Source organism: Copidosoma floridanum, unplaced genomic scaffold (assembly GCF_036245765.1).
Source record: "Copidosoma floridanum isolate Cflo_tuat_1 unplaced genomic scaffold, Cflo_Japanese_pri ptg000019l, whole genome shotgun sequence".
Classification (NCBI taxonomy): domain Eukaryota; kingdom Metazoa; phylum Arthropoda; class Insecta; order Hymenoptera; family Encyrtidae; genus Copidosoma; species Copidosoma floridanum.
In genome coordinates this window covers 6334659-6349678 of record NW_028321896.1, presented here as the reverse complement: position 1 = coordinate 6349678, position 15020 = coordinate 6334659, and the positions used below count along the sequence as shown (strand labels likewise).

Below are 15020 nucleotides of genomic sequence, written 5' to 3'. Positions count from 1 at the left end.
TTTGGCCGCCGTACTGGAGCAGTGTGGAATTTCAATTTCCGTAGAATAGTATTTTTTCGTAAAAAATGTGTTTACAAATATTTTTCAATAAGAAGTGAAAAAATAAATGAATTAATAATGAAAAGAGTCGCGTCCAATATGTGGTTGGGGTATTTATATTATGGATATATAGGAAACATTAATTATTAGCGCTCAAGTTTTTTTTATTTCATTTTTAAGAATACCAAAAACGATTCTCGAGATTGGCGCGGTGGAGGTTAATATTAAATTCAAGAGACAAAGTTAATTGCTGGTGTTTGACTAATTTATATGGTCGAATGGAAATCGGGATGTTTGCTTATTCAGAAGATGGATGGCCAGTGCAGTGCAGTTTTAACATTTTATTGTTTCATAAACTGCGACCTAAAAGCGTGATTTACCGTAAAAGCTTTTTCGTAATCGTAAATTCAGTGCAACTTGACTTTTTGTTTTTTCATTTTAGAGTATTTTCGTAAAATCAGAGCTTACAACATAAGTAGAGGTCACAGAGCCCAAAACGCTTTGCCCAAAGAAATTTAATGTTCCACATTTTTTTTCTATTTTAAATCAAACGAATTTACTCGAATATTTCAAATATTCCTCAAAGGTTTCTGTGATGGAGTTAACCGCAGACATTTTCATATTAAATACATCAGCTTTAATTCTCAAGTACTTGTATTTAATTGTAAATAAATAAATAGTAATAATTTTTCATATCCATGAATATTTCCTGAATTAGGAGAAGCGCAAAAAGCGATAACTTCTTTTTACGGAACGCGCAAATCGAAAATTCCTAAAAACCCGGGCAATTAATCCACGCAAAATTTATCGCATCCAATAAATCCACCCTTCCGAGCTTACACGCTGAGCAGGCGCTCATAAAGCTTGGCATTATCAGTTGGGCGAAGGAAGGCGTGCAAGAGTGTTCGTTTAATGGAAGCCCGAGAACCGGGCTAAAATCGGCGATTCCGCGTGCTGCTGCATTTTATCGAGAATCGCGAGCATCGAAGCAAATATAAAAGACTCGTGTACTCTGCCGCGCAGCTCGAGCAGTAAAAGCTACTTTTAGGTTAAGAAAAAAAAAAAAAAAAAAAAAACAGGTAAAAGAAACAGGGAAAAAAAAGAGTCGCGATAGGCGCGTATGTTCAAAGTAAGGGAAAAAGTTCACGTACGAGCCATGAAAAGAGCATTACTTCTTTTTCATGGGGGCTGATGCTGGTTTCTTTTCCTTCTGCAGTCTTTATCTCTCTCGGTATAGCAGTGGCGCAAGTCTACGCTTTCTGGTACTTTTAAAGGTCGTATTAGGGAGTAATGTGGGAATATCTATATTATATGTGTGTGTGCACGCGCGCGAAAAATGCTGCTTTTAAAAGGTTGAATGGTGTCGGGCTGCGATGAATGACACGTGAATGGCGCGAAAGATACTGTTGCAGCTTATTTTTTTTATACCGTAGGAGCGCACGAGTTTTGAGGAAAATTGTTCGCTCGCTCGGATACTATTCAAAGTGAGTTGATTTTTCATCCACTGCATACTCGGGAGTTTGCAAGTTTTGTAAATGAAAAAAAAAATGTTTGGCACACTCAAGGATTTCACAAAAATGTGAATGTTAAATAGTACATGTACAAGCACACCCGGTAGGCATAAGAATCTCAAATCATCAGGAAAAAACCAGCAAGACAAAAGAATGCATACCAACAAGGTGTGTCCTATTTATGGTGCTCCATTTTACTGTTTTTACCGCACTACTACTGCTACACGGCACGTGACCAGGATCACCCCGATTTACTTACGGTCTCCCGTCGAAACGGCATAATCCTTAAAACCTGTTTTTATGTCGATTTGTAAGTTTCACGATCGGCTCGGCTGCCCCATTTGAAAGCGTTTTCGGTTTTCAATTGCAAGAGCAAAAGAAAGGGCTGGAGTTATAAAGAAGCTGACTCGAGACTACTTTTTTTTTTGAAGGGGGGACTATTTTTAATCTGTCGGCGTTTTGTCCGTCACCGCCTCGTCTCGTCGGTTTTTTAAGTCTTCATACGAAGGGGGACGACGAAGGTGGTTAGGAAAAGGATGCATATTATTTCAGGAAACAATAAACTGCTTGCGCATGATACGATTATGTCGTGAGCACGAAAGACGAATGGGGATTACATTGAGAGTGAATGAATATTATTTGTTTGCTTGAATGATACTTATGGGCTTTTATTCTTTCGACTTTTGTTGCGTTGGGCTCCAGTACTTATAGACATGGAATTGAAGGGCTTATTTGGACGATGATGGAAAAAAATATGTTTAATAATTAATATACGTGTAGTACAACTTGTTTGGTCGGAAAAATTTAAGAATGCATTATTATTTTATTTCTTGGAATAAAATGTTTAAATGGTAAAAAAATGTCACTGAAGCTCAAGATGAATAAAAACTTCTTGCCCATCAGGATATAACTCTGGGTATGAAGTTTAATTTCTCTGTTTTTACATTTGAATACAACATCATTGAAAGGGCTCGTGAGAAGAAGTTGAAATGTTGACTCGACGAGTACGTCTTCGGCAGTAGTTAAAACACTGTTGGGGTGCAAGAGGGTGGGAGTCCCACCAAACATTTTGGAGGAAACTTTGGCACCCCGAATTTCTCATCCGGCCAATTTGCAAATTTCACCCCTACTTCCTCTTCTTTTTTATCCACGCTTTTCCTCGGCTTCCAACCTTTGGCTCAAAGCACAGCTAAAAGTTTTACGTTTCCAACTACCGCTGAGCGAGAGTCAAACAGCCCTTTATAATTATAAACATTGAAAAATTTTTGAGGGGCCAACAAAAACGGTAAGAAGCCGAAGCTTATGTCTTTCTGTGATTGTATTTTTTGTAAAAGATTCAGACTCAGTAATTTTCATAAACATTTATCTCTCAATAAATGAATCCTACGGTCAAACCTCCACAACGGAGCTGGTGGTTATTGAATCTAACATACCCATAAAATACATACAACGTCACAAGTAAGGACCCACGAGTATATCTGAAAGTTTTACAATAAGGTTTAATTCTCAGCCCAGTAAAGTGCAGATGAGGTTAAAGCACAACACGTGCCCATTAGTATCCGTAATATAACTTGGAGGTCAGATGAGATGATGTAAGTAGCCAAAAGCTCGCTTTGGAAATTTCGGGGGACAGAAGTGGTGGTAGTATGGTAGGAGGAGCCGCATAATCGCTGGGGTGGAAGAGCCGAGCTACTACCGCCACGATACACAACACGCTATAGGGCTATCTATGTTTTTTTTGTGCGTTTGGCGAGTCGCCAACAATAGCTGTTTCGTCAGTACTAACTACTGTATATCCCACTATTACCATTCCCACCACAGCAACCCATACCAAGCATCGGTGAATTATGTTCGCGTGCGAACCATCACTCTTCCCCCCTTTTACTTGTATCCATAACTTATACCCTTCGATGCTTTACTGCAAGCTTTCGCTCCACTCTCTCGCACTACGATACATGTCTTGTATTCCACGGCCACCCACAATCGCAACCTCCTTTTAATTTTTAGCTAAAAAGTTACGACATGGGCGCGGTGCTGGCCCATACAGGAAAACTGGGTATGCCAAAGTAATGTGCAGACATTGTAGACCAGTCAAAAAGGGCTGTGCAGAAGCTACCGGTAAAAAGTATCTTTTATAGCCGCGTAAATTTTCCAATCGATTGATAATCTAAAAAAAATGATCTAGGAAACAAGTAGCTTCTTAAACAGTCATAAAACTGATGTGTACATTTTTTTGCAAGGTTCATTTGTCTCTCTTTCGACTAATGAAAGGAAACAATTTTGGCATACGTATGCTTTCAAAGCTCTATACTTATAAAGGCAAGACTGTGCATATTTGTGTGCACGCGTCTCTCTTTTCTTTTTTACTTTAATATTGCGTGGCTTGAGTAAAAAAAAAAATCCTGAAATATCCATCGATTACGGCCTCGCAATGGGTACCCATTAATCCATGGCCAAACGAAAGAAGTAAAAGACAAACGCAGAAGATAATAAAATAAAAAAATGGTCAACATCAAACGGTGCATCAATGGAAGGTGCTAATAAAATTCTCAGCGGGCACCCAAGGGCTCATCCCTTCGTCGCACACGCTCGTACCCCATCGAGCCTTGTATATATATATATATATATATATATATGTTATCACGCCTCGAAAGCACAGCAATCATCCATGCGCTTCCTTTTTACTCTTCCTTTTTTTTTGTTTCACCAAATGGTTTATCGGAGCCGTCCGCTTCTTTTGTGTATAGGTATCAGGGCACTCTTGAAACTACCCCCGAACGCACGCACTCGCGGGATATACCTACATGTACATCGAGTACGTGGAAAAATAACGAGGGTTTCTCCCTCGATGAATTGGCCGACCATCGCCTCCCTTCCGCTTATTGGAAGTTTATTCGTTTGAGCGCGTGATTCATCGCACCGTCGTCGTTCGCTCGTTCGTCGGCAACGACTGGATTTGCCCAAATCTGCGTGAGTGGCTGCAGGAGTGGATTTTCAATGGAATCGTAAAATTTCGAGCGACGCGAAATTTTCGGATACATATATATATGTACGAACACACGATCTGAGCTGTAAACTACTCCGTGCTGTATATTTTTGTAATTTTGGCGGATTCGCGTGCGGGGCACGATGCCAAATGAAGACAAATAGCCCGGGAAAGTACTCGAGTCAGCAGCTAACTTTGCTACGCTTTTTGGAAAACGTGTACCTATATACATTTCACCGCGTAAAAGCCGTGAAATTCGCATTATACATGTAACACAAGCGATTGCTCACGAACGAGTGTACTTTAATTTGTGGTAAAACCGTATCAAACGAATTGCAGTGGTAATTTTCATTGCTGCGCCACGCTTCGATGAAAATTCCTATAATTATGACCTCGTTGAGGGCAAAACAGGAAATTAATTTAAAATTATTCGTGCAAAACTTGGAAGAGAAGGATTTCTATTTAAAGCAATTGAGGGCACCCAACAGGAACTGCAGGTAAATTTACAGAATTCCATTTAAGCTTTTCTGTGGGTGAAAACATTCTTGAAAGATAAATCACACAGACCGTGAAAATCGTTTGACTGTGTCGTGTGTAGCATAATTGGAGTAATTTGCTTTATAAATTTGATGTGAGAAACATATTTAACTGCACCAAAATTTTTTAACGCCTGTCAATAAGTAAAGTATACCGTAAATTCAAAGGATGCTTGTGAATAAATAGTGAGTAAGCACTAATAACAACCACTATGATTGATACGTGAGAATCAAAGCCGGCGAAGCATAAGTTATTCCATCAAAGAAAATCACCTTGGCTTGTAAAACAGAGGGATGCAGTAGGCAGGGCTAATTCAATCGTTCCTAGCATTAATTTACGTCTCCCTTCGACAGACGACGTCTGCAAGCTCTCGGGCGGTACGCACCAAACACTGGCTCCAAAGAAAATTAAGCAGCCGTTGAAGCGTGTGCGGCGACGTCCCCTGTACGTATTTTCAAAGAGGAAGTAAATCAAGAAAGATCCGGTCCGAGTAATCTTGAGCGCTCAATCCGCTCGATTTGGTAATACTCGTCGGAGAAGGAGGGGACTCGTCTCTTTCTCTTCCTACCTTTCGTTTGTCCCTCCCGCTTCGCTCGATCCTAATCATCGTTTGATCATCACCAAAGGCACGTATCTCTACTGCCTCACTTTACCTACCCCAGTCATCGACTCCCCCACGCGGCTAATCAAGTGCGCGACAAGTGTACGGGCTCAAGATGGGCCAAACAAGATTACCAGAAAGGTGTACGAATCTTACCAAATCAGTATACCACCTGCCTGGAAAGATCCATCCAAGTGTAGTTGTGACTATAGCAAAAAGAATGTAATCGAGGATAATTCGTACGGGAAGCGATTCGGCAATAAATTAAGCAAGAGCAATGCTGTAGCGGAAAACGCGCAGTACAAGTACACTGTATCACCACCGCGCCCGTGTGTCGGGAGGAAAAGGGGCGATCGGCAGCGGCGTTCGCTCAATCGCGATAATTGCATTAAACTGTTTTGCGAAACGGCACGCCGGTCCGTTCCGCTCGTTTATTAGGCTTCTCTTGGCTCTTGTGGACCCATCCGATGTACAGTAGTCTGGGTATTTTCCTCCCCCCCTTCCCAGCGCACGGCTCCGTGGCGTGTATATTTACGCGAGAGAGAGCGAGCCAAACGAGGGGGGGTGGGACACACCCGAAAGCCAATGAGGGCGGGGAGTCGTAGTAATCCGAAATAAATTGCCGCAGTCTCTGCTTTTTTCCTCCTTCTCCACTTCCTCGCCACCCCCCGTCAAACTCGAAAGATAAAACGTCTAGCTGGCAGAAGTGTGTATTCATGGTCATCATCGTCAACGATTTGGTCGACAAGTGCCACCACGCTCGAGTGCCCACCCTCTGCTCACAACAATCGTCGTATTCTACCCTTGAAAGGTAGCAACTACCGGATACTACAGCGCATGTGGTTATGTGTTACGTATACGTGCAAGGTGGTCCTTGCATAAGGGATGTAGGGATATTATTGGAATGCTTATCGCACACGTACACACCAGTTCTAGCATGCAGTGACAGCAGTGGCAAACTGGTCGTATACGGTGGGATAAGATATACATGGGCATGACCCCCAAACTCCCCATACCAAACAGATAGACATGTGCAGTACGTGTACTTATACCTATCTGCATGGAAGGACAGCTGAAGCCCTTCTGTTCGTGTCTTACCTATTGTCATCGCTCACGAGCCTCTTGAACGACCATGGATTGTTTGTGTATACTATGTTGCACTCTGCAGCCCATTGCTTCTACGTGATGTAGATGAAATTGTCGGACGCGACACAACGATACCGATGTTCGAGGTTACACAAGTATGTGATTTTGTGCGGTATTGATGACGAACAAGCAGTTAGTGTTAGCTTTGCGACCGATACTGTGCACATAACTTTTCACGGGATGCCAATGATAATCCCCGTACTGACTCTCGTGCAAAGGGATGGAAGCACGGATTCTGGCATTAGTAGGTATACGTAGCGCAAAAAGGCAGCAGTCTGGCGCCAGGTTTATATCTCCGTTCCATCTAGTCTCCCTTCCTCTGCAGTTGCTGTTTGGTATGGGTACACATATACACAACACGTGGAGAGAGCAAGTGCCCGGGGTATTTTGGCCAAGCTTGCGTGTTTGCGATCGTGCGTTCACGAGAAAGCTTTTACGTGCTGGTCTCTTCCATGTACTCTTTCTCCTCTTTCGTCCGATTCTTCTTTCTTTTCTGCACTTCCGATTGCCTTTTTTCTGCCCTTCGGACCCTTTTAATTGTGTTTTTGGTATTTGCGTCTATTTACGCACTCCTACCTCCCAGTCGTTTGAAATCTTTGGTCCGAGTCTGTCCACGCAGTTTCGACCTTACATTTATACTAAATCAAGGGTTTTTTGCCTTTAGTTCGTTATTCTGTAAACTTACCACTCCCTCTCATTCTCTTTTCTGCACCTAAGCTTTTTTGAGCTTTTTTTCTATTTGCTGTAAGCTTTATCTGACGAAAATTTTAATTACCTATGTAATCAAGCTTCGTTTGCTCCTTGCCTGTCTTTAGTTTACTTTTAATGAAGGCAAAACTTGTAGATCGTATTCGTATTTTTCTAAAAAGTTGTCTCATTTTTTTCAAAAGCTGTAATGTTACAGTGTAACAGATAGATTATGAGCTTCATCGTATTTTTTTGAAAAACAATTTTCTGTGTCATAACTTCTCAACTTATATAAAACATATGGGGTGGAAAAAGAGTATGATGGGTCGAAGCTGTCCTTGCACTTTTTTTACGATGTTTTACATACACACTTAAATGTTATAGAAATATGAGTTAAAGAGCCATCTCAGCATGAAAAGAGCTTTTTTCTACTATTAGAGTAAACTATTAATATATGACCATAAATGCTCTTGTACTTTTTTCAACCACAGGATGGAGGATAATACTATGAGGGCATAGTTATAATTCGTTTCATTTGTTATTTATATTTCCAATGACATGCATGCCATTAATTTGTACAGAAAAACATTTAAAAAATAGCAAAAGTACGAAAGTTTTTGCACAAATGGACATAGTAGTAAATAAAATACTATCTATGAAATCCGACGAAACAGATCCATCTTGAAATAAAAGAAGAAAATCGTAATTAATGAATCTCTTTACAAAGAAAAAACAGAGAACGTCCATGGAATAGTTCCACACGCATAAACACAAAAGCCAAGCGCTTTGTCAGAGCCTTTTTTCTTTTTACCCTTGTTAATTTTTTTATTTTGGCACAGAGATAAATCATCCTTTTTTTTTTTAGGAATGGCGCTCTCACATTTTACCCCCTTTTCTTCTCTCATCCGTGGCCGATATAGCCACTCTGCTATCGCATTGGTGTATGTATATTGTTTTTCTCTTTAGACCTCCTACAAATTGACTTTAAACACTGGATAAACTATAATCACCTTCTTTCAGAATTTCTTCTTAAATGTACGTTCTATGTCTATACTAGGTAATGCGAAAGACGACCAAAGCAATTAGTCCTAAAAATTAGACTTGGTGGCCTTTTTATCAGCCCAGATCTTCGAGACATCAGCAGATTAATGACCAGGGGATAAATAAATCGAAGAAGCAATGTATAAAGGCTTCACCAAAACACTAGCTATGATAGATTTTATGGACAATGGGATAGTTACAAAGGCGAGTGTGGATGATGACTGAAAAATGTGAAGGGGGATAAAGTGCAGCCAAGAGAGTAATAAACAAAAAAGTATTGCATAGGCTTGATTGTTGTTGTAGTGCCAACAATGTCTCGAAACAGTAGAAGCACTGTGAGGATAATACGAAGCAGGGGACCGGAGTGATTTTTATTGTTATTCAAGGTCTCTCTGGTTTTTTTCTGACACCTGCATACAAAAACATACTTATGAACATTGTACGAAAAATAGGTATGCTATTGTTCATACTATTTATAACATTGTACATATAATTTATAGGTATGAATGACACATAATATTGAAACGAATCGTAAGCACGGCAACTCTTATGCTCTCGAGTGTCGTAGATAGATTTTGATTCGTTTCACTCCTTCTATCACTTGACAAAGTCCCTACCAGGAGCACGCAAATACGTTTGTCTTGCTGAATGGTGTAGTATGTACGTATGTTTGCACATATAAGATACTACGGCACTGAAACGCGGTGCATTATGTAACGCGACAAGACAAGAGCTAGGAAGCTCCTGTTGAACTTGAGGTTATTGACGCCTGTGTATACACATTATGTATGCATCAGTATAATGTGTATACAATGAATACGTATACATTTAATCGTGTTATGTTATGTTATACATATGTCATGTGGGATTGCAGCAGGTCTAAAGTTCACATGTGAGTGCACACATTTGGAATTACCGATGTTTACACTTGTTCTTTGTTGAAGCTAAGTAAATTTGACTTTAATTGAGATTGCATAGACGCAAGTTTTTCAAAATGGAAGAGGAAAGGAAGTGCTATCGATGTGCTAATTCGAAGTTGATAAAATTTTTAAGTATTAATTTGTGATAGTTTCAATGTTAATGTATGACAGGTGTGTGCTAAAAACCTTTGATAACCATTACAATTGCCAATATAAATGCCGATAACGTAAACGTTGATAAATTCACGTTCGTTTTAGTGAAATTTTATATGGCCGTTAGAGTACATTTAATAGTTAAATTAATGAATTTAGCTAACTTGTTTCAAATTTAATCTTGCTACTTACCTATTATACCATACCTATTACCTATGTCCATTTAAATTATATCGCATTGATTGGATTTAATTGAAATTGAAATTGAAATTGAAATTGAATGTTGGACCCTCTAATTTTAACAATAAAATAGCCAATTTAGTAATACTATTTTTTGTGTTGCATAAAATAGTAACAGTGTTTCAATACTAACAAAAAAGTATCACTTAGACATTGGAACGCAGAATAACGTTAGGTGTAAGGAGTTTATACTAAAGTTTTTGAAGCATCTGTGCAAAGAGCTTGACTTCTAATAGCCACAAATAAAAATTGAATAGGATAAGGCACAATGGGCACTTGCTTACTTCAGTGCAAATGGATACAAGAATAAGTTACCATAGATAGTGTTGCATACTACTTACAATTAGCAAGCATTTGCAAAGTATACGCGCTGATTTCGAAACAAAAGACTTGAAATCAACTTACCATAGAACCAGCATCGTTTTTCGCCGAAGCGTGGCTTGAGGAAGGTCTGTTCCGGTGTATAGGGCAGATGATCGATGAAGGCTGCCAGACCGGAAATGATGAGCGGCCCGCCCCAGGCGTATGCTGAGTAGAACTTTAGTCTTAGTAGTTCCTGGCCTTTCTCCAGACTCGCTGGCCTCAAGTCCCTGTCGAAACAAACAAAAAAAAAACAGAAGCGTAATTAGCGATGACAAAAAATATTTTGTCCATCTCCTGTGTTAAACACAATGAGGAGTATCAAAATACATGGGTTTAAACATTAATTATTTATTGATTTGAAAAGTGAAAGGAAAAAGAAAGCTAGAAACAGATATTGACATAATAATTCAGCCGCATGTGACGCGATAGACTTCAATGATAAATACTACAAATGTAAAAATATGTTAATAGTACAAATGATAATAAATAAAACACTGTACATTTCCTGCTACAAGAAACGTATCCAACGAATCAATGAAATGTCCATTGGCCTGTCAGAAAATCGAAGAAATGACAATTAATCAAGGAATTAAAATACTTTACTAACCGCTGATGTGTTCGCTACGTGCACCAGCTGAAAAAGCGATCGCAGCAATACCTGTGATAATATGTGAAACTAATCGATAGGTTTGTCTTCTGCTAGCAAACTGCTAAGCATTACTATCATCAGAAAGTTATGTGTTTATACATCGACAACCATTGTAAGGGTTAAATTTTTAATAAAATCATGAGTAGTATGTACATATTTTATTCAGGCATGTTCATTAAAAAACGCAGTGAAATACATTGGATACTGTGTATTTCTTAGAGTTTTTAGCTGGGGCCTGATCCTCTAAGCGTATCGTATGAACGTGTGTACATACTGTGTGAACACGCCGGTATAGGGCTAACGGAGCTCTCTGATTGGTCAGAGGAGGTCTGTGTTGACTACATTGCAAACTAATAAAACATATCTCGTATCACACAGTACACACGGACATACTCAAGCGCTTATAGTGCTTGTAGTACAAATTTTGTCCTTCGTTATTCACATAGGATTGTACCACTTGAGACATTGTATTAATTCGTGATATAATAAACACAGAACCTTTCGTGTATCTATCGAGGTACTGTGTTCCTATAGGTATCAAGCACATATCGCGAATATTGCCTTCTGCTATGCCAGACCACTAGTTCTCGTTTTTCCCTAGGATGGCGCTCGCGCTGCTTCAAAATTGTGCACGTAGCGAATACGTATACGCCAGTTTTTCATTGAAAATAAAGCAATTCAATATTACTCGCATTATCACCCCATAAGGTGAAAATAATGGGCCCAGGGTGGTTCACACGCTTAAAAAATCTTAATGTATGAGATCCTGAGAAGGCTCGGTTTTGTTTGAAAAAATCTCAAACAATAAACTTTGATCCAACAACAACAAGATTTTATGCATGCGAGTAGCGACGTAATAAAACAATCGTATGTACCCAGTATTTGAAACGGAAGGTAGCGTAGCTACTCGAAAGCTATCAAAAATTCGGGACATGTAAACTATCAAACAATTCACGTGAACTTGTGCTTATGGGAATTCTATTTGAAGCACAGTGCATCAAACTTGTAATTGAGCTAGACGTCTCTTTCTCTTCGAAGCTTTTATTTACACGAGCAACATACTAATACAATAAACACAAATACAACCATAAGCAGGAAACAGAAATAGATAATCTGTGGGTTGTATTTTTTGGGATCTATACCTGTAAAACCGTATTAATTTTTGGATGCTATGTCAAGCCAAAGGATTAAATACATTACTCCATCACACAACCGTTTTTTTACGACTGGCTTAGATACAGATTGTCACTGAATGCAACGAGAAGAGTTAATTTTTTTTTTACCAGAAACGTTGTCACAACTTACAGCTGTTGATATTCACTGTAACTTTATACCACGTTAAAGGGTAGCCTTCGTAGAAAGCGAGGTAGAAAGAGGTCGAACTGAAAAGACTGTCAAAATCAGAGTAGTAGCATTATAGTGCCCCAGCCATGCTCTTCTTCACCGCTCGCGTTAGCGAAAGCCTGATCTCTCATACGCTCTGGTCACAGTTTACTAAGGAAATCCAATTTCATACTATATACACTTGTACTATAGGCTGAGATAAACAGAAAGAGACTACTCCATAGTATGAGCTGGGTACCTGCATCAAGGATGGACAGGATGTAAGATGAATGATGTGGCAAAAAACCCACGAGATTATTACATTATATTGTATACTTAGAAGCACCATTCAGAAAGCTTTTTTGATATCTATGCGTTTATTGTAAATCATTAGCAAGGAGTTGTTGTAAAAAATCTTCAAAATCTGGACATTTTACCAGTTACTCAACCCACAAAAAACAATTAGGATTCATGACCTTGAAATTACTCGAGACATAACTACAACCTCGACTACAACATACTCTCTCGACGTATGGATTTTTTGCTTTGAGACTCACATCTTGTGTCTTGTTCGAGGTTTCTTGGAAAAAGGTTTCAATTTTAGAACATATATATGTATGTATATTGATTTAATAGGGTATGAATTTATGTTAAAAAGGTACACATGGTCGAATCAAATCAGTGAATCTCGAATGAATTTATTGAGTGTACTTAGCAGACTTGAAAAATTTTGAAGCAAAGGTCGTAATTGACACTTGCTTGCTGTATTCAAGAAGCATAAATAATTTGTCGACGTACGACACGGTTGGCAGAAGAGAATCAATAGAGACCATGACATTGGATATAGAAAAATAATAGAGTTACACTATCTATCATATCCACCATATAAAAAAAAACATTAAATTATATTTGCTGTAGTAGATGTCATTAAGAAGTACCTCGATAAATTGTCCTCCGTAAGCAAGGGATAAGTGACAGACCGGCGATATGCACGAATGCCCCTTCTTCATTTCCATTTTTAATGAGTATTTTTCCTGTTAATTGGTCAGCGCGTTATTTCATTTTCTAAAATACAGGGGTAGTTTTTCATGTAAACTGTAATTAAACTGCAATTACATCCAATTATTACTTGCTGACTTTGAAGTAGGTCGCGAGATTGTAATGTTCATTGAAACAACAACTTTCCGTTAAGATGGACGTGCTACCACTCAATTTTTCTGTCTTACGTCTTTGTGGTCTCTGGTATGAGGAAAACGAAAAGTTTGGATTCTGTAGAAAAGTGTACCGGTTCTTTGTGGTAGCGATTATTTTTTACTTTACGCTTATACTAGATGTTAATCTTGTAATAAATAACAGCAACATTGAAGATGTAATCGAGTCTCTGTTTTTGGCTTTGGGATTCTCAAACAACTGCGTCAAGATCATTAATTTTTTATATCGTCGAAACATCGTGATAGAAATAGTGCAAGATTTAAAAATTTCATACTGTAAAGCCAACGACGACAAGGAAAAAAAGATACTGAAAAAACACGTGAAAACGTCAAAATGGCTCTTTGTATTTTTTATGTCTTTTAATTTATTAACTATCTTGGTTTTTTGTTACGATATTGCATCGAAACTAATCAACAAGCAACATGTGCCACTCGAAAGATTCCAATTTTACGAAAACTCAAGTCCTCTAGTTTTATATTTTACAATTTGTTTATACATATTATCAGCTTCCTATTCTGTTGTAATCAACATGTCCATCGATACCATGCCCGCTGCACTATTTACAGTGATAACTGGACAATTGGAGTTAAATGCCTACAGAATTAAGAAATTACATGGTGGCGATATGGTCCGTATCAAGGAGTGCATCGATCATAATCTATTGATTTGGGGAGTGACGAAAAAAGTGGAATCTTTCATCGTCGGATTTATTATACCGTTCTTTTTATGCAACTTGTTATGTGTTTGTGCGAGCATATTTCAAGCCTCTGAGGTACAATATTTTTATATTTGAAAAAAATTTCGTTTTTGCAAATATTCAATTATCTTTTCCGTAGTACAACCTATTTAGCTCTGATTTCGTGAGAGCTTGCATTTTCTCTTCGAAGATTTTGCAGTATATCTTCATTTATTGTTGGTTCGGTAATCAGTTAGCATTGACGGTAAGTTTTTTGTTTCATTTCTATCAATCCATAGGAAAAACTTAAATTTGTCGTTTTATGGTTACCTAAAAACAGAGTCAAGAAGTATCTGATGCGATATACCATAGCGATTGGATTTCCATGGATATTCGAGAAAGGAAACATTTGTTATTTTTGATGACTTGCAATACAAGAGGCCAAAGTGTTTCCTGTCATGGACTGTGTACACTAAACTTGAACACGTTCTTATGGGTAAAAGATATAAGTTATCATTTTCAGCATATTAGAGGGTAGCAAGGTTCATTATTGATTTTGCTTGGACTGTATCTTTGGTACGGTAACCATTTATAAAGCATAATCAATATGTTGCACTCTAGTTTGTATAAAATTATAGTATTAGCTTATGTGTGTTTTATTAACCTTCTAATTGTTCATAAATTTACTTTACAGATAATAAAAATGTCGTATTCTATAGTTAATTTATTGCGTCAAGTTCATTCGAGAGCTTAAACCATGTAATACTTTTTTCAACTAAGTTCCAATAGCTTCTGGTTATAATAATAATGTAGCTGTTTCGAAGTGGAAATAACTTTGTAATTCAGTAAATAAAAGTATGTTTGAAAATGATTTGTTTATTTCTGAATGACGTGTTACAAAAAAATCTGATTGCAGTTTCCAATCAAATATTTCTA

The 15020-nt window shown here is 38.3% G+C and overlaps 2 protein-coding genes across 2 annotated transcripts in view; one reads left to right on the top strand and one right to left on the bottom strand.

Annotated features, from left to right (window-relative positions):
- The window catches only part of LOC106635820 (putative G protein-coupled receptor Mth-like 1), a 147410-nt gene that overhangs the window by 14820 nt on the left and 117570 nt on the right, over positions 1–15020 (bottom strand). The window contains exon 5 of the mRNA XM_089592520.1: positions 10267–10451. Coding sequence (XP_089448646.1) covers positions 10267–10451 — 185 coding nt within the window. The remainder of the gene's footprint in view (positions 1–10266; positions 10452–15020) is intronic.
- On the top strand, positions 13389–14838 carry LOC149374519 (uncharacterized). The gene is made up of 3 exons (XM_089593509.1): positions 13389–13727; positions 14425–14580; positions 14779–14838. The coding sequence occupies exons 1-3, from the start codon at positions 13389–13391 to the stop codon at positions 14836–14838; spliced, it is 555 nt and encodes a 184-aa protein (XP_089449635.1).

Coding starts and splice junctions, on each gene's coding strand:
- LOC149374519 (XM_089593509.1), top strand. CDS start 13,389: ATGGACGTGCTACCACTCAATTTTTCTGTCTTACGTCTTTGTGGTCTC. Junction 13,728..14,424: donor AAAAGATACTGAAAAAACAC/GTGAAAACGTCA, acceptor ACCTAAAAACAG/AGTCAAGAAGTATCTGATGC. Junction 14,581..14,778: donor ACTTGAACACGTTCTTATGG/GTAAAAGATATA, acceptor TTTACTTTACAG/ATAATAAAAATGTCGTATTC.